The 27,443-nt window shown below is 45.1% G+C and overlaps 1 protein-coding gene across 1 annotated transcript in view; it reads right to left on the bottom strand.

The window, feature by feature from the left end:
• The window catches only part of sbf2 (SET binding factor 2), a gene marked incomplete at its 5' end in the record, with an annotated part of 140,242 nt that overhangs the window by 71,269 nt on the left and 41,530 nt on the right, over positions 1 to 27,443 (bottom strand). The window contains 8 exons of the mRNA XM_080526261.1: positions 4,180 to 4,257; positions 4,628 to 4,741; positions 5,470 to 5,578; positions 5,994 to 6,126; positions 11,222 to 11,327; positions 13,317 to 13,427; positions 20,191 to 20,328; positions 27,148 to 27,285. Of these exons, the coding sequence (XP_080382387.1) occupies positions 4,180 to 4,257; positions 4,628 to 4,741; positions 5,470 to 5,578; positions 5,994 to 6,126; positions 11,222 to 11,327; positions 13,317 to 13,427; positions 20,191 to 20,328; positions 27,148 to 27,285 (927 nt within the window). The remainder of the gene's footprint in view (positions 1 to 4,179; positions 4,258 to 4,627; positions 4,742 to 5,469; positions 5,579 to 5,993; positions 6,127 to 11,221; positions 11,328 to 13,316; positions 13,428 to 20,190; positions 20,329 to 27,147; positions 27,286 to 27,443) is intronic.

Here is a 27,443-nt window from a genome sequence, read left to right as displayed (position 1 = left end):
GTTGTCGAAGATGACGGAGATGCAGGCACGGACCACCTCCAGCCTCCGGGCGCTGTTGAACACCGAGCCTGTCTTCCCCATGATGGACTCTGGACCAGGGGTGGGGGGGTTGGAGGGGGGGTGGAGAGGGTATTGAAGTGGTATTCCAGTACTATTTCCTTACCGAACCATGATAGTAACACAGGTGTGTGTGTGTGTGTTATATAGTGTGGTTACGGAGATGTGTGTGGTCCACGTACCTACGGGTGGTCCGGCAGGCACCACGCACTTCCTCTCGGGCCGGGGGTTGGCGCTGGCGTTGGGGGCGGGGTGGTGCTTGGCCAGCCCCTCCTGGAGCAGCCCCTCCACCCTCTCCTCGTCCAGCAGGGGGAAGGGCACCTGGTGCACCCGCAAGTGGGAGCCCTCGGACGGCCGCGGAACCTTCTGGAACGCCATGTGGGGGTTGGGGTTCTCCTGCGGGGGTGGACCCGGACAAAAAACGAGTCATAGACTATACATAGACTATACAGTTACACTAACTAGGAGGTCTAGTCTAGGTCTCTAATACACCTCCCTAGAGACCAGACTAGTCCACCTCCCTAGAGACCAGACTAGTCCACCTCCCTAGAGACCAGACTAGTCCACCTCCCTAGAGACCAGACTAGTCCACTTCCCTAGAGACCAGAGACTAGTCCACCTCCCTAGAGACCAGACTAGTCCACCTCCCTAGAGACCAGACTAGTCCACCTCCCTAGAGACCAGACTAGTCCACCTCCCTAGAGACCAGAGACTAGTCCACCTCCCTAGAGACCAGACTAGTCCACCTCCCTAGAGACCAGACTAGTCCACCTCCCTAGAGACCAGACTAGTCCACCTCCCTAGAGACCAGACTAGTCCACCTCCCTAGAGACCAGACTAGTCCACTTCCCTAGAGACCAGACTAGTCCACCTCCCTAGAGACCAGACTAGTCCACCTCCCTAGAGACCAGACTAGTCCACCTCCCTAGAGACCAGACTAGTCCACCTCCCTAGAGACCAGACTAGTCCACCTCCCTAGAGACCAGAGACTAGTCTACCTCCCTAGGAGACCCAGAGACTGCAGGACACTCACATTCTTGTACAGCTGCTCAGAGAGCTCCCTCATGTGCTTCTGCAGCTTGGCAGGGCTGGCCTCCTCCTCCTTAAAACGCTCCACATCAAAGGCCACCAGCTAGAGAACCAGGGGAATAAACACAATAAGTCACAATTCCGAAACAAGGATCAGATCAATCGGCACATAAACAAATAAATTGGGGGGGGCGGAAACGCATTTGACAGGTTGGTTGACGATGCCCATTCAGTAAACGAAGGAGTAGTTCCAACAAGTAGGAAGCGAGTAGTTTCAGAACACAACAGAGTAGCTTGTCTCGATCCCAATACCTCATCAAAGAGATCGCAGGCTCTGTAAGGGGGCCCTCTCTCGGACACAAAGCCAGCGAAGGCCATGCCGTCTAGGACCTTGGTCAGGAAATCGTTCTCGATCAGGCCTCGCTGGCCCAGGAAGGCAGCCTGCAGCGCGTGGGGGGGGGGGGGGACGACGACAGACAAATAGAAAGCATTAAAGACACTGTATAAACCAATTTATGACTTTCACAACATAATTGAGGAATTTGTGTTTCCACATCCACAATGTGGAACCGTTGCTCAGACCAAACCAAAGGGAGTTAAAATACGACTGAAAATGAAACATGCAAAGTCACGTCATACACTCCTCTCCTGTACTCATTAGTGAAAGCAGATAAAAATGGGGGGGGGGGAACTTGTTTTGTTCTTTGCCTCTAAGTGAAACATGCAACAGGGTTTTCTATCGTGTCGATGGGTGGCTGGATTCCTGACCCATAATCTGATCCATGTGGGGTACTCTGACACAAGGACGTGCCGAGCGGTTGCCAAAGCAACGCCACAGACACAAACAAATACAACCCCCTCCGTCCCCCCCACCCACCCCCCCCTCCCCGGGGCGCAAAGAAAAAAAAGAAAAAAAAGAAGAAGATATATTTCATATGGCTCACGGCTCATGGCTCGCTATGGCTACGGCGAGCGACACTTAACACAAACACACAGATAAGCGTCGCCCCGGACCCGGGTGCTCAACTAAAGCACATCAAACAAAAAGAAACACACTCAAACAAAACACCTCCAAACAGATTCATCTGACAGCTCTTAAAGGATAATGCCTCAGGTTCCTGGCCTGGGTCCTAACATTCTTTTGCAGAAGGCATAACAGTGTTTTATGACTGCGCCGATAGAGTAATCTATAGCCTTCTACCCTTCTACCACATTGAAAGAAAGAAGATTGTTTGAATAAAGAAACTATGGGCAACAGGGACAACATGCACAGATGTGTGTGTGTGTGTGCGTGCATGCGTGTGTGTGTGTGTGTGTATGTGCTGTGTGTGTGTGTGTGTGCGTGAGTGCGTGCATTTGTGCGCTGACGTCTTGCGTGCGTGCGTGTGTGTGCGTGCTTATGTGTGTATGTATGTGCTGTGTGTGTGTGTGTGTGTGTGTGTGTGTGTGAGCGTGCGTGCGTGTATGTGTGTGTGTGCGCGTGATCCGTTGTCGTTATTGAGACACACTGAGTGTGTGGTGGTACCGGCCCCGCGGGTTGGCAGAACATTGAAGTGCCGCTGACGTCTTACCTTGTGGAAGTGAATCACAGGTTCAGAGTGGATCCGTATGAGCTGCAGACACGACCTGTAGCCCTGGAAGAGCTGAGAGAACAGCCTGAGGAACACCGCTCTCACCTCCTTGTCCTGGGACACAGACACACACACAGAAACACACACAGAAACACACACAGAAACACACACAGACACACACACAGAAACACACACAGAAACACACACAGAAACACACGCACGCACGCAGAAACACACACACACACACACACACACACACACAGACACACGTACGCATGTACGCACGTACGAACACGCACACACACACACACACACACACACACACACACACAAGGAGGAAAGGAGAGGAGAATCATCTTAAAGAAATACCCCCCATATCAGCTGTGATAACTCGGTTAGCGTGAGTCAGAGGCAACAGTGTTTATTTGTACTATCTGGTTAATATTGACACAACCCTGACTGGATGAAAAATGTCTATGCTATTCATACGCCTGATAACAGACTATCTATGAGATACAGTATATGATCTATCTCGGGGGCAGTGGAGTCCTCCTAGTATGAAAAAGACAGGGTTTTTCCTGGATTGAAAAGGCTTAAGCCTTCTAAGAGAAATTGTGCAAGAAAAAAAAATGCAATTCGGTCATCCCAGCAGCAGGTATGGTTAGGTTATATACACAATACCCGTGGAAGATTCATTGGTGCAGAGCTATTTACCCATTCAAATAGTCTAGGCTAGACTATGTGAAATGTCATAAAATAGTGTTTTAGTTGTTTACAAAACATCAGGCCGCTTAATCGGGCGTTCGGTTCATCCCGCAGCGCAAGTTCTGCTTACCAAAAGTGGCCCGCTAGGCGGCTCGCATTCCACGCCCACGAGCCGGGCTTCTTACCCATTTAAAGTTTGAGAATAGGTTGAGACCGTTTCGGCCCCAAGACCTCTAGTCATTTGCTTTACCAGATAAAACTGCAAGACATTGAGCGCCAGCTATCCTGAGCTACTAGATGGTTCGGTTAGTCTTTCTCCCCTATACTCAGGTTGGACGACCGGTTTGCACGTCAGGACCGCTACGTTTCCTCCGGCTTGGCCCTGCCCAGGCATAGTTCACCATCTTCCGGGTCCTATCACACACGTTCACGCACCAGCTCCCCAACAGAGCGGCCGTCGTAGTCGTTTACAAATCCTTCAATAAATATTTTAAATGTTTACATTTCTAATGTTTGTCACACATATTTTTTTTTTTAATGCATCTCAATAATATCAGCATGACGATTATGAGAACAAGCACCGGGTTTGAGGGTGGACAGAAATTGTATTTTCGCTCACGTGCCCGTACAATTTAAAAAATAATAATTAAATTGCACGCTTGTGTTTCAGCTCCACTTCTACCACCTAAGCCTGATTTTGAGCCAGGAAAAACCCTGATAGATATATTCTGGGAAGCTGCTACATTCATTACAATGACACATGCTGGGGGTCAAGGGTCGAAGGCAGCGCGCGTTTCCCAAGGTGAGGATGACTTACCAACAGCTTGAGGTTGGAGGGCGCCGTGCGCGGGGGAGGGAAGGCGTTATCTGCTATCTCCAGGTCAGGGTGCAGAACCTACCAGAAACACAGTCCAAACAAATCCTCTCAAATGTTGAGTTACACTGCTGCATTTACTGTTCCTGTGTAAAAATAGCTTTTATTACCCGGCTCACTCAAACAAATCCCTGTCCTGTTACCATAACGTTACGTAAGCAGCGAAAGTGGTACAGCTGTTCAACAACAAGCCAAGAACATGGGTTCCACAATGGCGTTGATGGGGGAGGCTTTGATCTCTGCAGTGCATTCTGGGTCGGCACCGTACCAGGCGAGCGGTTTGTGTGTGGTGTAACAGGGGGGGGGGGGGGGGGGCTGAGAGGTACCGGACAGTACGTCAAGTACTGAGGTGTCTGAGGCATGCAGGGTGCATGCTGGGTAGTGAACGTACCAAGGACAGGGCGGTCTGGGTGTGATGTAACAGGGGCTCGGGGAGCTGTGATAGGTGGATACACTCGGGGATCTTGATGGTTCCCCCGTCCAGGTCGGCGATGATGACGTCCAGCTGCAGAACAGACAAGCCAATACAACACGATGACAAAGCTTTTTCTGTTATGACACAGCAGAGTACCAGAAGCCAAGGCCGAAACCAGCTACATCAAGGTCTTGGCAAACAGGAGGAGAACATTCCCAGAGGTAAAACTCCCTGAAACTGTGGGTCCAGACAGAGCATCAATCCATATCAGGCAGGTCTAACTCAGCGTCTAGACGCTCACTACAGGACCCCTACAGACCATCCCAGCACTAATGTTCTAAGACTTTGTGTTAATAATCCTTCATGGGGGATTGGTTGCATCACATTTACATTTGTACATTTTTGGCATTTAGCAGACGGCTTTATCCAAAGCGACTTACAACAGATACATTTGTCTAAGTAAGTGTATCATCTATCTCTTAGTCATCGCGATAAAAAGTATCTGTGCTCGGGCCAGTGGCCGTTGGCAGTCAAAATGCTAGAAGAAGGATCTTTTTTTGTTTGTTAATAATAACTTAGTAGTGTAGAGTAGTGGGGATTACTCACCGAATCCATTGCATTGCAATGTTTTGGCTTGACGAGCGAGTGTGTCGTTGATTTTCAACAATGTTGAAATGTATTTACATTTTTCAGAATAAAAGTCTGAACATTTTGGTCGGTTGCCGACTTGTTCCCCCTTTCACCAGCTGCCGTCACATACACAGTAGAGAAATCTCCTAGCAGGGCTAGACCTTATGAGGAGGCAGAACTTGACTCACCAGCTCCTGGATCTCGCTCTGGAACATGGAGTGGACCCCGATGATGAAGGGGGTGGGAGAGCTGAGGACCTCCAACAGCCGGGATGGCAGGATGGGGATGTAGGGGTAACTGGGGGTCAGGGGTTTAGGAGAGGACAGTGAATACACGCTGTTCAGAACCCAACTTCAAGTGAGTCTACGTGAGAATGCTGTGTTCCAAAAACCAAAAAAATGCTATGTTCTAAAAAACCAAGCCCTTTTTTCCTATTTAAGTTATTATTAACGTTCGTGTTCATCTGTGTCAACAATTTGATCACATCATGCAAAATCAGAACACATTTCAATGATTTTTTTGAATGGAACTAAATAACTAAAGCCAGACTGCTTGGGAAAAACAGTCGATAAAAAACCATTCTCATTCAGGTCACACTTCTTCAGTGTTAATTATGTCACGTCAACAGCTGAGATCTGAGAGCGACTAACGGGAGAATGCGCCCCGTGTGTGAGGTACCTCTTCACACCGAGCTAAGCGGCCAATCACGCACCTGTATTTGAGGGGGAACATGAGAGCCTCCAGGGCGCGGCTGGCCTCTCCGAGCCTCTGGTAGCTGGTGGAGTGGAATAAGACCTTGTGCTCCGTCAGTACCGCACAGAACAGGCTTAGAACATTCTGGATTCCTGGAAGGACAAAGCAGATAGAATGTTTAATTAATGAGGTCTTTTTTGGAACCTCAACCGGTTATTATTTCAGAACAATTTATCAAAAACATACTGTCGGTGGGGGGGGGGGGTTTAGTTAGACAACCAAATACAAATGAGAGTAAACAATATTTCCCAGAGTGATGGAAGGTCAGCATATTCATACATGTGTTTCGCAGAAACGGAAAGAACATGTGTGTTACCCCTATAGTGTGCAATAAATCTGTAAAACAGCAGTAGATTATATTGCATACCACACCGATTTCTCACCAGCTTATGGCTGAGAAAGATAACGTTGATAACAGACCGCTAAACTACTCCAGCTATCAAACAATGCAGTCTGTACATTTCTATATCATAAATGATAAAGAGGTTCAACCCAAAAAAATCCCTCAAATAGCTAAAGGAAATGACACGCTTTGAGACGGGTATAAATAATAAGTCAAATACCGATATGACAGGCCAGACGAATACCCAGTTTACACTTCCTGTTATTGTTTCCTTTCTATCCACCTACTGACAGCCATTCGTCACACGCTGGACAGATAAAGTCAAGAGGAACCGGGCAGACGTGTCTCTGCATCCGCACCGCTGAGGTCGCTGGTTCAGTCTGTCGTCTGCCTCCAGAGGCCATGTTCTTTTATTAATCGCTCATAAACAGGAACAGGGTTCTTGCATTCTGTTGTTGACAGAATACCTGGCTGGACAGAGAATGCTTTCTCAGGCTGCTAGTCAGCAGGGGTGATTTTCAGTCAGCATCTCACACTCCGTTTCCCGTGCTGGAAATCCAGGTCTGAAGCCATTGTGATCTTCAAATCTTAAAAAAAAAAAAAAAAAAGATAAATTGGAACCAGTGTAAAAAACAACAGCGCCTCGTGTTTGTGCTTGGCAGTTGGTTTTGGTTTCATAATCCTGCTGTCCTGTCCTGTCCTATCCGAGCCTTTCGCTCCCTCGCCTGGTGTCCTTGAGGTGTTTACGTATCTGGTGGAAACAACGCTACGTTTCCGACCCTAAACAGCGAGGGATTGAAGGCCTGGCCGCAGACAAAAGGCAGCAAACAAACAGGCTAGGCTGTTGACGGCTGCTTCTCTTTCCTCTCCCCCCCTGGGGAGGTCGCATACTTCCTGTAGAGGGCGACATGTCTACGGGACATTCCTCTGCCATGACTCGGGCGACCTTTGGACAGGGAGTGATGCATGGACATGTCACACGTCCCCTCTCCTCTCCTCTCCTCTCCTCTCCTCTCCTCTGCTCTGCTCTGCTCTGCTCTGCTCTCCTCTCCTCTCCTCTCCTTTCCTCCTCCTCTGCTCTCCTCTCCTCTCCTCTCCAACCTCAGGGGCTACTCTTACTCCTCTCCTCTCCTCTCCTCTGCTCTGCTCTACTCTGCTCTCCTCTGCTCTCCTCTCCTCTCCTTTCCTCCTCCTCTGCTCTCCTCTCCTCTCCTCTCCAACCTCAGGGGCTACTCTTACTCCTTTCCTTTCCTCTCCTCTCCTCTCCTCTCCTCTCCTCTCCTCTCCTCTGCTCTGCTCTGCTCTCCTCTCCTCTCCTCTCCTTTCCTCCTCCTCTCCTCTCCTCTCCTCTCCTCTCCTCTCCTCTCCTCTCCTCTCCTCTGCTCTGCAACCTCAGGGGCTACTCTTACTCCTCTCCTCTCCTCTCCTCTCCTCTCCTCTCCTCTCCTCTCCTCTGCTCTCCTCTGCTCTCCTGTCCTCTCCTCTCCAACCTCAGGGGCTACTCTTAGCCCTCTCCTCAGCCCCTTATATGGCAGTGAGGATGACCTCATGGACTACCTCTGTAGATACCTGATACCTACCGGTGACTGATGATATAAACGTGTTGTAAACAATGTGTTTAGTCACCCTGAATGAGAAGTCACAGTGACTTAGCATGTTTGTCCAGTAGACCTTTCAACCACACAGGCAGAGGGGACATGTTTTGCCCCTTCAGGACTAGACCAGTTGTTGATTCACAGAACAGAACAGAACAATGGAAAACGTGAGAGATCCAAATGGTGTTCACGAACAACAACTACTATATCAGTTCTCAGCACCACACACTCTGAGACTCGGTTGTATTCTCATATGACAGATAGATAGACACAGATAGATTGATAGACAGATAATCTCCCTCTCACCTTCTCCCTGAGACCGTCCACGCACGCATGCACAGATTGCACACGCACACGCACACGCACACACACACACACACACACACACACACACACACACACACACACACACACACACACACACACACACAGCTGGAGCATCACGAGCAAGCTGGCCGCTTCAGGTGCACGCTACACTTGGAATGTCGATCGAGAGAGAGAGAGAGAGAAAGAGAGAAAACGAGAGAACAAAAGGGAAAGAAACATCCAAATCGGGTCCAGTCTTATTTGCTTTGAGCACCTTGGACCCTGGATAACACGTGCCGGGGGAGGGGGGTTGTTAACCAAACAAAGCTTTGTGAAGTGAGGACAGACACAAGACCGTGTCTTTTAAGATGATAATGTCAAGGCACACGCCGTTCGTCTTGCTGGTGGCGTGCGTGTGTCTACCGTTCAGACTGGCTCGCTGCAAACACATGACTCCCCCGCGAACCCCGGCTCGCATTTGTGTATCGTGTGAAGTACCCCCCATGAGCACGTCCACCCGCCCGCTAGCCAAATAAACACAGAGAGAGCATGCAAACCATTACTGCATTCCTGAGGGGTTCAGGGCCAAGACAGCATCATCCATTCTTGTTTTGTAACACATTCTTCTCATTACCGCCTAAATGAGGGCCCGGATTTTCCATTACAAATCAGATATCAGGTGAACTTATTTACTGGACTCATGGACATCAGCCCCTGACTTGAACCCCCCCCCCCCCCCCCTCACACACACACGCACACACACACGCTCACACTCACGCTCGTGCACGCACGCGCACACGCACTCACACTCACCCGCACACGCACACGCACACTCACACTCACACTCACACGCCCCACCCCCTCACCCCTGCGTGGTGACTATTCAGACTGGAAAAACGTTTCCAAAGAGTCCCTACAGCAAAACGGACCACAAAGCTCCCCCGTTTATGAATCTCGTCTATGATGAACACAGCGTCCAGTGTCGCCCACTTCTGTAAGTGTCGCCTCTTACAAAGCTGTAATCTGACGCTGAGAAGAAGGACTAGCGGACAAAATACGTCCTGTACCGTGAAGAAGGGACGCGGCGTGAAGCGCACCTCGAAACTCACGTCATGTGCTTCCTCTCTCTCTCTCTCTCTCTCCGCACGAGAAAAGACAAGAAGGTAAAACTGACAAAGTGCAGTAATGGAGGTAAATATGTACTGGTACAGCACTAATCCAAGTGCTTAGTGACTAATAAATGACAGAGATTACCGGCACACTCTATCTATTAGCTCTGAGCCTCTTGACGAATACTTGGCAGTTTACCCTTAGAAAAAACGTTACACACTTAAAGCTACTTACTCGAATAAACGTAAAGGAACGACGACGCCAACAAATATGATTAAGAGGGATTATTCTTAATATCTTGCCCCGTTCAAGCTGTCAGACTTACAGAGCCTCCACACAAATATGTTTGCAGGAAAAATGTCAGCTAACCTGCAATAAAAGTTAAGTACAACTGTATGTGACAAGGTGCAGCAGCGTGTGGGTGACTGTAGTGTAGTGTAGTGTAGTGTAGTGTAGTGTAGTGTAGTGTAGTGTAGTGTAGTGTAGTGTAGTGTAGTGTAGTGTAGTGTAGTGTAGTGTAGTGTAGTGTAGTGTAGTGTAGTGTAGTGTAGTGTACTGTAGTGTAGTGTAGTGTAGTGTAGTGTAGTGTAGTGTAGTGTAGCGTACTGTAGTGTACTGTACTGTAGTGTAGTGTAGTGTAGTGTAGTGTAGTGTAGCGTACTGTAGTGTACTGTAGTGTAGTGTAGGGTACTGTAGTGTAGTGTAGTGTAGTGTACTGTAGTGTAGTGTAGTGTAGTAACTTACGTGGTGTAGTGTAGTGTACTGTAGTGTACTGTACTGTAGTGTAGTGTAGTGTAGTGTAGTGTAGGGTACTGTAGTGTAGTGTAGTGTAGTGTACTGTACTGTAGTGTAGTGTAGTGTAGTAACTTACGTGGTGTAGTGTACTGTAGTGTACTGTACTGTAGTGTAGCGTAGTGTACTGTACTGTACTGTAGCGTAGTGTAGCGTAGCGTAGTGTAGTGTAGTGTAGCGTACTGTAGTGTACTGTACTGTAGTGTAGTGTAGTGTAGCGTACTGTAGTGTAGTGTACTGTAGTGTACTGTAGTGTAGTGTAGTGTACTGTACTGTAGTGTAGTGTACTGTAGTGTAGTGTAGTGTACTGTAGTGTAGTGTAGCGTACTGTAGTGTACTGTAGTGTACTGTAGTGTAGTGTAGCGTACTGTAGTGTACTGTAGTGTAGTAACTTACGTGGTGTAGTGTAGTGTAGTGTACTGTAGTGTAGTGTAGTGTACTGTAGTGTAGTGTAGTGTAGTGTAGTGTAGTGTACTGTAGTCTAGTGTAGTGTAGTGTAGTGTAGTGTAGTGTAGTAACTTACGTGGTGTAGTGTAGTGTAGTGTACTGTAGTGTACTGTACTGTAGTGTAGTGTAGTGTAGAGTAGTGTACTGTAGTGTAGTGTAGTGTAGTGTAGTGTACTGTAGTGTAGTGTACTGTAGTGTAGTGTAGTGTACTGTAGTGTAGTGTAGTGTACTGTACTGTAGTGTAGTGTACTGTAGTGTGTACTGTGTAAGTACATCTCAGGGCAGACTCTTGGCCTCCAGCCGAGGCTGCATCCCATTTCTCCGGCCCTTCTCTTAAAGTACGCACTGTGTGCACTTCTTCCCAGCATGGATGTCAAAGGGTAGGATGGGTTCGAAAAGCACGGTTGGCCTCTCCTAGCTCCATGTGGATGTTGTCTACTGTACTTCAGGTGAAGGGGTGGAGAAACGGGACACGTCCTCAACTCCCAAGGGAAAACGCAGGACAAAGATGGGGGGGGGAGTGGTGTTCTGTGGTTTTCTGATTGGCCGTAGGGTGTGTGTGTGTGTCTGTGTGTGGTGGGCCTGGAGACCCACCCAGCTGCTGGAAGAGCAAGGCCACGCTCTTGCATGTCACCGGCAGGCTGTCGTTCAGGGGGGTCTGGATGAGCTGCCGGTCCCCCGCGCCCAGGGAGAAGAGTTTCTGTGGGGGGGGGGGGGGTGGAGAGAACACAAAGACAAGAGGCCGGGGGGTTAAACTGGAGGTCAATGAAGAGTTAGGGTTCACCTAGGGGGTCAATGAAGGTTATGCCTGGGCCACTCCGGCATACCTCTACCTCAGCAGCACGTGTGCGTTTCATTTCGGCGGCCATGTTAACAGGTTGAGAGCTGAAATGAAACGTACACACACTGCTGAGGTAGAGGTATATCCGGGGTCAATGAAGGTTAGGGTTCACCTAGGGGTCAATGAAACATGTCTGCAGACCACATGGCCTCCAAACCCCAACAAGACAGTACAAGGACCAGAGCTCATGCAAATGCATTCAAATGCATGCAAATGAGAGAGGTGTGACAGTGCTGTTGAGTGGTTCCACTATGGGATCAACTGTGTGTGTGTGTGAGTGTGTGTGTGTGTGTGTGTGGGTGTGTGGGTGTGTGTGGGTGTGTGTGGGTGTGTGTGTGTGTGTGCGTTTGCCCCCAAATGAATAAAACATGTGTGCACACACACACACACACACACACACACACACACACACGCACACCACAGCTGCAGGACTGAATTAGCCTTTTGAGGCAATGCGGCATAAAACGAAGAAACCTCCAAATTACACGTTCACCTAAATATCACTGGCACAGCGGGACGGAACAGCGGTCCAATGGGAAACACCGTCATCACTGGCCTGGCTATATCCAGAGCCGGACAGTGACACACACATTGGGGGGTGAGTTTCTAGAACTTTCTTGCAGCTAACAGTGAATTCAGCGAATTTCGCAGCGCTAATGCTGAGCATGACCGAAGTACAGTACTTCTATTGAGTTTGGATGAGAGAAAGAGAGAGAAGCTGTCCTATCCCATGATTCCTGACATTCCTTCCTGTTTGACCGAGTGTTCCGTTTGAAGATGAGTTTGTTTCACTGTACTGTTCAACTCATGTTCTGTCTCGTTAGCCTGAAGCACCGAAGCACCAATTGGCTCTGCTGGGAGTAAGACTGATGTCTTAAGGAAGGATAATCTAATGTGCCGTTGAATGGGGGGGGGGGCTGTAGCCTAGTGGTTAGAGAGAAGGGCTAGCAATTGGGAAGGTCGCTGGTTCGATCCCCGCCTCAGGAGGGAGCTGCATGTGCATGTGGCACTTAACCCCTAATTGCTCCAGGGACGGGGACTATGCCTGACCCTGTGAGTAACCCTAACCCTAGAGCAAAAAAAGACCAAATTCCAACAATTGAGTTGGAAGTTGTTCGCATGGCAAATAAAACATAATTCTACACTCTATACTGTTGAATTCAATCAGAAACATACATTTCTCTACAGTTGAAGATATGGACTTCATTCTTCTAACAAAGAGAAATTACTGTAGGCCCACTTTGACCATCATGGTCATCATCTTCTGTTTTGGTGGTCAGAGGACCGTTTTAAATCTGGGTTTTCACCACTACGCCAGACCGAGTTTTAATAACCCATAGCCAAGTGAAAATATGTGACAGGGTCTGGTGACAGAGGTTGGTTTGAGGTGGACCAACATTCAAATTTATTTTAATTCTTTTTTTTTTCCTCAAAGATTTCAACGTATGACACATCATTTGAAAAGCTTACAGTCTGCACTTTCATAATTTGTCAAAAAATAAAATACAGAAAAATGACAGAGACCAAAAGCACCAGACCACCAGTCACATATAGCAACATCCATCCAACCTCATTTTCCTGGGTAGTTTTGCACACCTAGAGGACGTTTTTTGTCTAGAGTTTTTTGCGAGTGGCTCTTCCCCACAATCTCTGTCGCTTCTCACAACAACAAAAAACATTCCACTTCTGGAAGTCTGACACAACAGCCATCACCTCTGTGGTAGTATCGTAACCAGCACCTCATTGTGGTAGAACAGCAACATTAACCCAGGGTGATCCCCTAGCGGGGAGGGGGGGGGGGGGGGGGGCGAGGTATTTGAAGGATGATTTGCTGTAGTGACGCCTCACCTGGGAGCCTCCGGCCACAGGCACGAGACATGTGAAGAGGCTGGCCACCAGACCCTCCAGGGGGAAACTCAGGCTGTCCACGTACACTGTATAGATGAGGCCCAGGCAGCCCTGGAGGTTGGACACACACACACACACACACACACACACACACACACACACACACACACACACACACGCAGGTCAGTCCACACTCAGATATATACAAACCAGACACATTGGTAACACAAAGTACAGTCTAGGCTCACAGAACAAAACAAACACAAGCAGGTCATTCAACATATTCAGATACATCACCAGACACTCACATTGACACGCGACCTTTCGCACATATTTTGAACAGCCAACCTTTCACACACACTGACACATTTTTTTATTTTTATTTATTTTTTTATTTTTTTTAACCACGCCGAGGGACACCACGTCCTGTTTAACAGACACATTCAGATTGGGATGGTTTATATAACATCCAGCCTCCGGCCTGTGGACACGTGTGGACTTGTGGAGGCCCTGAAGCTCACCAGTCAGTCAATGACCCGCCAGTCATCCCCTGACCAAGCGCCAGGGCAGAGCTAGAAAGGAAGGCTTCAGGAATTATTTAAGGATCAATTCGTCCCGGAGACATTTCGCCAAAGGGTTTCATGGTGTAGTGCTCCAGGAATAAACGCCTAGGGACAGGAGAAGGACTGGACTGGACTGCTGACCGGAGCTCCCAACTCGGATCTCAAGTAAGGGATGGGCTGGATATCCTTCTTCTCTCTCTCTGTCAGTCTCTCTGTGTGTCGGTCTGTCTGTCTGTCTCTCTCTCTCCCTTCCTCCCTCCCCTAGTCCAGATCATCCACCGGAGCCAGACACACAGCAGGGGAGGCCGGTGGAAGTAGAAATTGGAGGCTCAATGTGATGCATGGAACTGAATGAAGAATGATGTCAAACCTCAACCAGCCTCGCCTGACAGACAGGATTCTACCAGAAGGCTTCAACAGACAACAATCGATAGGATGGAAATGTGTGCATTGATTACTGTTTAGTCATGTCATTGACTACTGTTTACTCATGTCATTGATTACTGTTTACTCATGTCATTGATTACTGTTTAGTCATGTCATTGACTACTGTTTAGTCATGTCATTGATTACTGTTTACTCATGTCATTGATTACTGTTTACTCATGTCATTGATTACTGTTTAGTCATGTCATTGACTACTGTTTAGTCATGTCATTGATTACTGTTTAGTCATGTCATTGACTACTGTTTACTCATGTCATTGACTACTGTTTAGTCATGTCATTGATTACTGTTTAGTCATGTCATTGACTACTGTTTAGTCATGTCATTGATTACTGTTTACTCATGTCATTGATTACTGTTTAGTCATGTCATTGACTACTGTTTAGTCATGTCATTGATTACTGTTTAGTCATGTCATTGACTACTGTTTAGTCATGTCATTGATTACTGTTTAGTCATGTCATTGACTACTGTTTAGTCATGTCATTGATTACTGTTTAGTCATGTCATTGACTACTGTTTAGTCATGTCATTGACTACTGTTTAGTCATGTCATTGATTACTGTTTAGTCATGTCATTGATTACTGTTTAGTCATGTCATTGACTACTGTTTAGTCATGTCATTGACTACTGTTTAGTCATGTCATTGATTACTGTTTACTCATGTCATTGATTACTGTTTAGTCATGTCATTGACTACTGTTTAGTCATGTCATTGACTACTGTTTACTCATGTCATTGATTACTGTTTACTCATGTCATTGATTACTGTTTAGTCATGTCATTGATTACTGTTTACTCATGTCATTGACTACTGTTTACTCATGTCATTGATTACTGTTTAGTCATGTCATTGATTACTGTTTAGTCGTGTCATTGATTACTGTTTAGTCATGTCATTGATTACTGTTTAGTCATGTTATTGACTACTGTTTAGTCATGTCATTGATTACTGTTTAGTCATGTCATTGATTACTGTTTAGTCATGTCATTGACTACTGTTTAGTCATGTCATTGATTACTGTTTAGTCATGTCATTGATTACTGTTTAGTCATGTCATTGACTACTGTTTAGTCATGTCATTGATTACTGTTTAGTCATGTCATTGACTACTGTTTAGTCATGTCATTGATTACTGTTTAGTCATGTCATTGATTACTGTTTACTCATGTCATTGACTACTGTTTAGTCATGTCATTGATTACTGTTTAGTCATGTCATTGATTACTATTTAGTCATGTCATTGATTACTGTTTAGTCATGTCATTGATTACTGTTTACTCATGTCATTGACTACTGTTTAGTCATGTCATTGATTACTGTTTAGTCATGTCATTGATTACTGTTTAGTCATGTCATTGATTACTGTTTAGTCATGTCATTGATTACTGTTTAGTCATGTCATTGACTACTGTTTAGTCATGTCATTGATTACTGTTTAGTCATGTCATTGACTACTGTTTAGTCATGTCATTGATTACTGTTTAGTCATGTCATTGATTACTGTTTACTCATGTCATTGACTACTGTTTAGTCATGTCATTGATTACTGTTTACTCATGTCATTGACTACTGTTTAGTCATGTCATTGACTACTGTTTAGTCATGTCATTGATTACTGTTTAGTCATGTCATTGACTACTGTTTAGTCATGTCATTGATTACTGTTTACTCATGTCATTGATTACTGTTTAGTCATGTCATTGACTACTGTTTAGTCATGTCATTGATTACTGTTTAGTCATGTCATTGATTACTGTTTACTCATGTCATTGATTACTGTTTACTCATGTCATTGATTACTGTTTAGTCATGTCATTGATTACTGTTTAGTCATGTCATTGATTACTGTTTAGTCATGTCATTGACTACTGTTTAGTCATGTCATTGATTACTGTTTACTCATGTCATTGATTACTGTTTAGTCATGTCATTGACTACTGTTTAGTCATGTCATTGATTACTGTTTAGTCATGTCATTGATTACTGTTTAGTCATGTCATTGATTACTGTTTAGTCATGTCATTGACTACTGTTTAGTCATGTCATTGATTACTGTTTAGTCATGTCATTGATAGGGGTGTAACGATACATCGATTCACATCGATGCATCGATTCATTGACTAACGATCTGATTACATCGACGCAATGTAAAAACATCGATCTATATCGTCATCTTAAAGATACACCTTTATTTTGAAATGGCACATTCTGCGTGACTGTCACCATTATATATGAGTTGCCTCTACCAAATCCATCTAAAAAAGTCACGAGGAAAGTCCTGTCTTTCGCTTTTTAGCTTGAGGTGCGCTTGTTTTGGAATTCCATTCGCTGCAGCGGCCGCGCTCACCCCGCCCCCGTCCAGTTTCTCAACTGGATTGGACAGCGCCTTCGCCTGTCTGGGGGACATCGCTTGGCCGCGCAGTTTTGTTTCATAGGACATTAATGTTTTAAAGCTGAATATCTCTTGTTTGTGAGACTAGTGAACGGGTCTATTTTTCTTTTTGTAACAGAAGAATACTGTATAATACAATATGATTTAAATGCTGGATACCTGGAAGAGCTCACAAATAAAATGGTCAAATCATATTCTAGTTGTTTTTGTGAGTTGATAATTGTGTTAGATTGGCATATGATATCGCGTCATATCGATCATATCGTCATATCGATCTTGAATCGAATCGAATCGAAATCGTATCGTGACTGACATTGTGATATCGTCAAACATTGTATCGTCATACAAACAAATCGATATAATATCGTATCGTGATGAAGTTGGTGATTTACACCCCTAGTCATTGATTACTGCTTAGTCATGTCATTGATTACTGTTTAGTCATGTCATTGATTACTGTTTACTCATGTCATTGACTACTGTTTAGTCATGTCATTGATTACTGTTTAGTCATGTCATTGATTACTGTTTAGTCATGTCATTGATTACTGTTTAGTCATGTCATTGACTACTGTTTACTCATGTCATTGACTACTGTTTAGTCATGTCATTGATTACTGTTTAGGCATGCCAGTTCCAGTTTGGATGTGAAAACCAGTAAATGACTTCAGGTATGGATTGCAGACAAATTGGACATGCTGCTCTGGGGCCTCATTTATAAAGCTTGCGTACGCCCCAAAAGGTGCGTAAGCAAATTTTCCCGCAATTTGGGGATTTATAAAAACTGTGCGCACCTCTAGGCTACGCACACTGTGATCCATGCGTACGCATAGAAACTGGAGAAATGTCAACCGCGACTCCGCTGGCAGAAGGATGAAACAGGAGAAACGCTTTGAAATGGATACCATTTCCACCAACTTAAATCGAAATATTACCTCACATAAATGTGAGTGCACACAAAGAATATACGTGCACACTGCACATATCGAATTCTCCCTTGTCCTGTACCCATCACAATTTAGCCTACATATATCTTTGTTCGTATCATATAGATATTCATGCAAATATATATTTTTATATTTTTATATTAATATTCATTGCACATAGCGCGAGGCTGGACAAGTTGAGCACCGTTCCTGATTCACTGTTCCCGAGTACTCAGTGGGTAACGTCCCGATAAATCCAATGATTGCAATGTCCATACATTGAAGAACATGAACAAGCCCACTGTACACAATTGACTATCATCCCCAAGCACACCCCATGTATACGGACTACGAACATTTTAAGCGCACAGACACTTTATTACTGAACTATCTATTATTACTAGTTGCACCACCAGTGTATCTTGTCTTACCTGTAATATTGTCACCTTTATCTTGTATTATGCCTATTGCCTTATGTCTTGTGCTGCAATGTCAGGAACCGAAGCCTAATAATTTTATTCTCTTACGAGAGTGTTACGTTGTGTAATGCAATCACTAATGTAACAATAAACTTGAAACATTCATGGCTTTTCTACAATGCATGAAATCATGAAATGCATCTGGTTAGTTGACGAACTGCATTTCCTTGTCTTGGTACTTGTCAATAAGCTTGAATATAATCTAATATAAAAGAAAAAAAACATGATTTTAGATAACAAATACAAAGGGAGATCTGTTTTTGCAAAACAACCCCTCAAATATCTTGTACAGTTTAATCTGGAATCATATTTAATTGCAATGCATCTGTAATTATTAAACAATACGTGGATGTTATGACATGTATTATCATAAATAGTAAGGTGAACAGTAGGACGAATCACGTTTAAACTGACTCTGTTGTTGAAGCAGTCTGGAACATAGATATTATATAGACGAGAGAAGAGAGTTTCGGTGCGTACGCAAAGCAAGAACATTTTGATTCTGATTTATAAAACGGTGCGCACGCAAATGGAAATTGCGGCCCACTCTTCCCACGCCTACTTCCCTTTATAAATCCCAATCAACCCTAAATGTTGCGCACGGGAATGAGCGTCTCGCCCCACCCTTTTTAACACCCATGCGTTGCCAATTATTGGTCAGTGAAATGCCCGACAGAAGGCAAAAAAATAAAAGATTCACCCTGTCAATTTCTGCGCAGTAGGTCCGCTTAACGAACACATAACAATATGAAACTCTGGTATAATATCTATGTTCCAGACTGTATCGACAACGTGTTCACCTTATTATTTATGATAATATATTTCATAACATTCAAGTATTGTTTAATAATTACAAATTCAATTAAATATGATTCCCGATTAAACTGTACAACATATTTTGAGGGGTTGTTTTGCAAAAACGTTGTATTTATTATGTTAAAGCATGTTTTTCCTTTTAGATTAGATTAGATTCAATCTTATTGTCATTGACAAGTACCAAGGTTGTCACAAGGAAATGCAGTTCGTCATCTATCCTGCATTGTAGAAAAGCCAAGCATGTTTCAAGTTTATTGTTACGTTACATTAAGAGAGTAAAATTCCTGACATTGCAGCACAAGACATAAGGCAATGGGCATAATACAAGATAAAGGTGACAATATTACAGCTAAGACAGGATACACTAGTGATGCAAATAATAGATAGTTCAGTAATAAAGTGTCTGTGCGCTTAAAGTTGTCGTCGTCCGTATACATGGGGATGGGGTGTACTTGGGGATGATAGTCAATTGTCTACAGTGGGCCTGTTCATGTTCTTCACTGTATGGATATTGCAATCATCGGGAATGTTACCCTTATGAAGAGGTACATTACTGTGAAGTCAATGCGGACGGTGGTCAACCTCGCGCTACGTGCAATGAATATGAATGTAAAAAGTAAATATATTTGCATTTAAATCAATATGATATGTACAGTAAAGATATATATAGTGTGATGTGTACAGGACAAGGACCAATAAGATATGTGCAGTGTGCACGTATCCTTAGTATAATAATAATACTTGAGAGGCAATATTTCTTATGTCGGTGGAAATGGTATCCATTTCAAAGCGTTTCTCCTCTTTCATCCTTCTGCCAGCGGAGTTGCATTTGCGCATTTCTCCAGTTTCTATGCGTACGCATGGGTGCCAGTGTGCTTAGAGGTGCGCACAGTTTCACGCAAAGTTCCTTTTTTATAAATCCCAAATTTGCGGGAAACTTACGTACGCAAGGCACAAAAAAAAAAGGGTGGGACAAGACGCTCGTTCACGTGTGCAACATTAGAGTTGATTGTGATTCATAAAGGGAAGCAGGCGTGGAACTTGCAAATTCCACTGGCGTGCTCACCGTTTTATAAATCCGAATGTTGGTGACGTAAATGTTCTTGCTTTGCAAAGGTGCGTAGGTACGCAAAGCTTTATAAATGAGGCCCCTGGACTCTACTATACGCAGAGTGAGTCGTGACCTAAAAATATGGTTGAGACATTATTTTATAGTCAGGATTTAAATCAGATGTTATCTTGTTACCCGGAATATTTCAGGATAATCCAGCCTGGAGACCATAATAAGACTTTTGGGGGCAAACACTTGAGCTGGCTGGATCAGTCCGTCCTCCTCCTCATCTTCATCGTCATCATCCCCGTCCGCTTCCATGGTCTTTGAACCCTGGAACATAAAAAAGGGTGAGTTATTAAGCTCAGCCCAGTGTGGTGTGGCGGAGTGGACAGATCCTGATCCCCCCCCCCAAAAAAAAAAGAATATTTCACTTAAATCACCATGGGGTTCATAAAACATTTACCAACAAAAAAAAGACAGTTAAAAATGAATTTCCTTGAAAAAGACGGTTTAAACGAAGTCAGGCGGTTATCTGCTTCCAGGTCAATTGGTCAACAGTACAGTGACTGCATTCCACAGTACTGTACTCAGTAAGTCATCATGGAGCTTCACTCCTATTGCCCATTCATTGTGACTGGGGCAGTTCCAGAACAGAGAGATATATGTACAGTCATGGCCAAAAACATTGTCACCCCTGCACTTCTGTCAGATAATGCAACACTTATCCAAGAAAACGGAAAAAAAACTAAAAAGCAGAGAGAATCTGATATCATTCCACAGAGAACTCCAAAGATGGACTGGACAAAATATCTTCATTTTTGGTAGCACACCCATTGGAAAAAAATAAATAATATAATTGATTATAAATAATGATCAAATCGCTTCCTGTAACCATGAATGCGTTTCTTACACATCTTTACTGGAATTTTGGAACACTATTCTTTTGCCAACTGCTGTTTTGAGAAATCGCTCCACAGGTGTTCTATGGGATTTAGATCTAGACTCATTGCTGGCCACTTCAGAACTGTCCAACGCATTGTCCTAAACCATTTCTGGGTGCTTTTTGACGTTTTCTGGAAACAATACAATGATATCTTTGTCTCATCTGTCCACAGGACATTCTCCCAGAATAATTTTGGCTTCCCCAGGTAAGTTTTGGCAAACGTTCCCTCCATGTCCAGGGAGGTTAGCTACAGTGCCATGGGCTGTAAAACTTCTTGATGACGTTGCGCACAGTCTTTTCACACTCATTTCTCAAATCCTCAGACAATTCTTTGCTCTTCTTTCTTTTCTCCATGCTCAGAGTGGTACACACAGACACACAACAGAAAGGTTGAGTCAACTGTTCTCCATTTGAACTGGTTGCAAGTGTGATTTCTATATTGTGTCTAGTCCATTTTTGGAGTTCTGTGTGGAATGATATCAGATTTGGCTTTTTTTCTCTGCTTTTTTGTGTTGTTCCAATGCAAACAAAACAAATAAATAAATATGTGAATACCAAAGCATTTGTAATTTTCTGGGAGAAGTGGTGCATTATCTGACAGGGGTGCCAATAACTTTGTCCATGACTGAGCTCTCCCCATCCCTGCTATGCTACAGGGTTAGCGTTGTCCCTTCAGGCAAAGACATTCTACGGAGGCCGTTTCATCCTCCAAATACTCTCAAAATCCCCTGTTTCCTCACAGGGGGAACACAGATTTATTTTTAGGGTTAGAAAATGTCCCGCAAACATCCAATATGGTCCCTTCTAAACAGTGGAAGGGGTTCAAAGACCAAAGAATATTCCACTTAAATCACCATGGGGTTCATAAAATATTTAGCCCCCCCCCAAAAAAAAGAGAGTTAAAAATGAAATTCCTTGAAAAAGACGGTTTTAAACGAAGCCATGCGGTTTGGAGAGGAGCGACATTTCCTCGCCCTGGGGACCGAGGCGAACAAAGGACGACAGCAAATCATCAGTGACATGTTCATGTGGAATAAGGCCGTGTCGCGAATAATTGCATCAAGAGCAGTAATAAAACCTTTCAATAACTATGAAAGAGATAATTAATGATCCGTTTCAAGTTAAATAGGGCCATTCTGATATGGTTTACTTATTGTTTAGTTTCGGATAGTTTATAGTTTCGTTTTCTGAACGCGTTACAAACGACTTTGTCACCAGATGGCTTCATTCTTATCCTGGTGCCTACACTCACATTAGAAGGAATACTGTAAATGCTGTAAATAGTTGGTGTACCAAAACTGCTGACAGAAACAGAATGTATTGAGGAGTACTGTCAGTGTGTGGTACTGTTGAGTTGCTGAATCCTCTAACCCAGTAACAGGGCTAAGTATAGGCTAGCCATCATGGGGGACACTGTGGCTTTGGTGCATCACGCATCGGTTAGAGTTTGATTACTTTGGTTCCCTGAGTCGTGGAGGATTAATCTTCTGTGGGTTAGGGATGTTATTTTAACCTCGCACGGCTCTTAATACTAACCCAGAGCTGGAGAAGCTCTTTGAAAGATGTCAAATTCAATTTGGCAGAGGTTGTACTTTCAAAAAATTCAATTTCCTACAAAACTGTCAAAAGATGTAATCAGTAGACATCGTTGTTCTAAACCCCCCTGTGGACTAAATTCAGAGAATTCAACGCTGCTTTTTCCATAACAATAATTGTGACCCAAACAGTTTGAGACTTCTCAAATGCTGACACCCTAAGCAAGAGAAAGGCCTACTACCTGTGGAATTCAAAACCTCTTCAAAATCAAGAACACACCACAACATCTTTGGTCCCAGGGCCATTCTATACCATACATGGACATTGAGTGCTCACAACAATCAATCAAGCAAAAACTAAACCACATTCAACCGAGAGATTAAGTTGAGACTAAACAATATACAACCAAGTGATGACGCTGAGTGATTTGACCCCTACTCCTCCTCCACAGAGGTCGAATGCCACTCTAAGCAAGTCTCAATCTGGTTCTAATTGTCCCATCTCAGGATCCATCAGTCCTATCCAGCTTAGGGAGATACCATTGTCTCGAGGCTTGTTTCGTTCCTGACTAAACCCAGTATCAGAGTCAGTTCCGTTTCTCTCAGACAACGAAAACATGCCGGGGAGAGCTCTGGCATTCTCCGTGGACCGAACGGAGGATCAAAGTACCACCGTCAAGATGGGAAACACATTTCACCGTTGTTTCGGAGGATTTTCGTTCTCAATTATCAGAGAAAAATACATTCCTCTTCCTCTATCCTCCACCAGACTCGGCTTCTTCAGATTCATACTCCAAAAAACTGGGAAAACTGTATTTTTTTGTAATGCCCACACATTTCTATAAAAGATTAAGAGCTGTGCCCTGGCTTACATGGACCAACAAAGAACATGTGCTAACCTTCTCAGTCCATTCTTTGCATACGATGACCAGTGTTATTGTGTATCTGAGCTGCCTCATTGCTCGCAGGGCGGCGATAGCCTAGACGTTAGGTAGCCTAGACGTTAGGTAGCCTAGAGGTTAGGTAGCCTAGACGTTAGATAGCCTAGACGTTAGATAGCCTAGACGTTAGATAGCCTAGACCAGCGGTTCCCAACCTAGTACTGCAAGTGGGCCGCCAAATCATGGGCAAAAAAAAATGTTTTATTGACGTTTTTTTGTTACGAAAACGTTTTAATTTTAAAAATATAAAAAATCTTGGATTGAACAGCCTTGATCGTATTGTGTGTGGTGTGCGCCGATATTTCCATCCGAAAAGAAGAAGTCAGCTCGCTTCTTGATTGGCTACATTCCATCCCCTTCACAATCGGACTCGCGAACAGGGTTGCCAGATGGGATCGACATTTTCCACCCTAACCACAGTCTAAAACCGCTAATTCCAATAAACCCGAGCCTATCTGGCAACCCTAGTCGGGAGTCGGGAGTTGCCAACACACATAAGGATGTTTGGTCGTAAATATTGAACACATACAACATTTACGATTTTGGTATTTGATCACCTGCTATATAAAACATCGCTCGGCTTTAATGGTTTAACCACTATTTTTTATTTATTTTTTTGCCATGCTCCCTCTAGTTTTTGGTGAAATTACGTTGTTGTTTTGAGCGCTCGTGCGCGTTTCATGCACGTGCACACGAGTGGGCCGCGAATACAGTAGAGATTTGTAAAGTGGGCCGTGAGTCAAAAAAGGTTGGGAACCGCTGGCCTAGACGTTAGATAGCCTAGAGGTTAGATAGCCTAGAGGTTAGATAGCCTAGAGGTTAGATAGCCTAGACGTTAGATAGCCTAGACGTTAGATAGCCTAGACCAGTGTTTCTCAACCCTCTCCTCGGGGCGCCCCAGCCGCTCCACATATTTGATCTGTTCCACGACCAGCACACCTGATTCAACTAATCAAGTCCAAATCATAATTGCTTTGGACTTGATTAGTTGAATCAGGTGTGCTGGTGGTGGAACAGATCAAATATGTGGAGCGGCTGGGGCGCCCCGAGGAGAGGGTTGAGAAACACTGGCCTAGACGTTAGGTAGCCTAGACGTTAGGTAGCCTAGACGTTAGGTAGCCTAGACGTTAGGTAGCCTAGAGGTTAGAGAGGCCCGGCTAGTAATCGGGAGGTTGCTGGTTCCATCCCTGCCTTAGGAGGGAGCTGCATTTGAGCCCTTGAGCAAGGCTCTTAACCCCTAATTGCTCCAGGGGCACCGACTATGGCTGACCCTGTGCAGAGAGTGAAAAAAAAAAAGACCAAATTCCAACAATTGACTGACATCCTTCTTCATCTTCTCTCTTCTACACAGCCAGAACCCCCCCCCCCCGCCCCCCACACACACACACACCCTTCCTCCATTAGCCCAAGGGAGGCCCATCTTAACTCTAACTCTTCTCCTTATCAGAGCCATTAACCTACAGCGAGCACAGCACAGAGACTGGTCTACGACTGACGGTGGTTGGAGAGGAATCACGCTGGCCGGCGGTGGTGGCCATGACGACACAGGGAGGTGACCTGCCGTGGTGCTGGGGGGCATTAAAGCCCCTTTAATCAACACTTCTCATCCTGTACATTATTGTGTGTGATGATGACACAGCAAGGGCCCCATGGTCCTCTCCTCCATGTAAGGAGAGGAGGGAGGGAGGAGAGGAGGGAGGGAGGAGAGGAGGGAGGAAGGAAGGATTCACGTCTCAGCAGTGAGGAGGCCTGGGAGTGGGTTGGGGGCGGGGACCGGAGGCGGGCGGACTGGGACAGCTGCGAGATCCCAGAGAGAGAGAGAGAGAGACCCCAGAGAAAGAGAGAGACCCCAGACAGAGAGAGAGAGAGAGAGAGAGAGAGAGAGAGAGAGACCCCAGAGAGAGAGAGAGGCACCTCAGAAAGAGAGAGGAGAGAGAAAGACCCCAGAGAGAGAGAGAGAGACCACAGAGACAGAGAGACCACAGAGAGAGAGAAAGAACCCAGAGAGAGAATGGGAGAGAGAGAGAGACAGAGAGACACAGAGAGAGAGAAAGAGAGAGAGAGAGAGAGAGACAGAGAGAGAGAGGGTCCCCAGAGAGGCTGAAGCAGCAGTCAATCAGACTGATTTCCTCTTCGCCTGGCGCTGCCTCTGTTGAGCTGCCATGGAAAACTACAGCGGCGGTGGCCCTTCCCGGCCCGGCCCGGCCTGGCCCATGAGGGAATGTTTGTTGTAATTGGTCTGATTCATCCACGGTGAAATGTCAAACAAATCCACATTCTGTTTAGAACAAACAAAGGTTTTTTTTTCTTTCGTTTTTTCTTTTTTTTTCTTTTTAGGGGAATGTTGAGGCTGAAAAGTGATTCATCGCAACCCTCATGTACTGGTAATGAAGGTCAGGATTCCAATCTGATTGACTGTCTAATTGTCTTCTATTCCCCCCTGAAGAACGAAGAGGATATGATGTTGTGTTTCTCTGAAATGAAGGGGGAATGTTCAGTGTGTTCAGGACTCAGGTATTTTAACCTGACCAATTTCCTTTGGAATCACAATGACTAGAGAGTGGCCAAGGTTATTAAGAGTTCGATAGAGGCAGGGGGGGGGGGGTCATGTAGGGGAGTCCTACAATAGAGCACCTCTGCCTAAGGCCGGAGAGAGACACCAGAAGAGATGGAAGGTATATGACCTGTCAGGTGGACTGAGGTCATCTATACCATACATGATCACCCTGGCACTCTGTGTACTGGTGGGAGAAAGTCCTGACGGGATGCCACGTGATGTTTCATTAAACATCTCCTGCTCAGTGGTTTTGTGAGAGGGGGGGGGGGGGGGGGGGGGTAGTAATAGTGGTGCATCCAACGGCCAGTGCTGAAGGGGACAGAAGTTCCCAGCCAGTTGGACTGGTCCAGTCTCTCCCCGTCACCACACCAGAATCCTTCACTTGTGTCAAAGTATCCACTTAATCTCCACGGATCTCAAGAAACGGATCTCTGTTTTTCACGCTCGAGTGTCTGGAGTGTCTGGAACACATCATCCATGTGACACAAAAGTCCTAATGTGCCGCGGCATTGCAAAAACACGACAAAAACAAAACAATTAGAGCCGTAATGAAAAACAAAAAAGGAGGAGGTAGAAACCAAACATTTGCCAAAGGAATGGCCCCCACTGGCTGCTAGGAATCAAAGAGAACTTCCAGTGAGCGAAGAGAAATACGACAAGCTGGTAACGATCAAGAACCTGGTGCTTATCGACGCTGCCTATCGGTGTAGACCGTGTGCTATGCGTGCATGTGTGTGTGTGTATGTGTCCAATTCAGTGTTCATTTTGGTAGGGTTTTTAAGTCGTTTCGTTTTGGTCTTTGGACGAAGATGCACATTGGTTTTGGTCCCATTTTAGTCTTGTTTTTTTGGTCTAGTTTTGGTTGACAGAGACTGAAGGCATTTAGGGTTAGGGTTATTTAGTGTGGTTTTGGTCTACAAAAACAAAACATTTAGAGTTTAGAGTTTTCGTTGATGACTAGGGCTAGACTATGTTATGCAATGTTTTTGTGGACTGAAACGGCACTGGAATGTTTTCAAGTTTTCTAAAAAACTGGGACTGGACTGGAACTAAGAAGGATGGAGGGACGTGACTCGGGTGTGACTAGAACTGGTGTGCCATCTTCGTCTAAAGACTAAAGGACTAAGTGAAAAAAAAGCCTGGCAAAATTAACACTGTGTCCAATTGTCTCACCTGTAAGTTGACCTCCGCCTCGTAGAAGGTCAGGCAGGAGCAGTAGTGTCGGTCTGAGTCGATGTCCGTCAGCACGACCGTGAAGAAGGTCGGCGCTCTCCTCTCCCGGGACAGCCTCCATCCTCCGGGCTGGCAGAACTGACACACACACACACACACACACACACACACACACAAACACAAACACACACACACAGAAAACATCATCATTATCTCTGTCTGCACCTGGGAGCTCTGAACAAGGAAAACACCCACAGAGAACACGAGAGTTGGACATAGGGTCCCTGTTCCCCCCC

Source organism: Nansenia antarctica, assembly GCF_963989245.1.
Source record: "Nansenia antarctica genome assembly, chromosome: 1".
Lineage (NCBI taxonomy): Eukaryota > Metazoa > Chordata > Actinopteri > Argentiniformes > Microstomatidae > Nansenia > Nansenia antarctica.
Note: the sequence above shows the minus strand (reverse complement) of the source record. Positions and strands in the feature narration are given on the sequence as shown.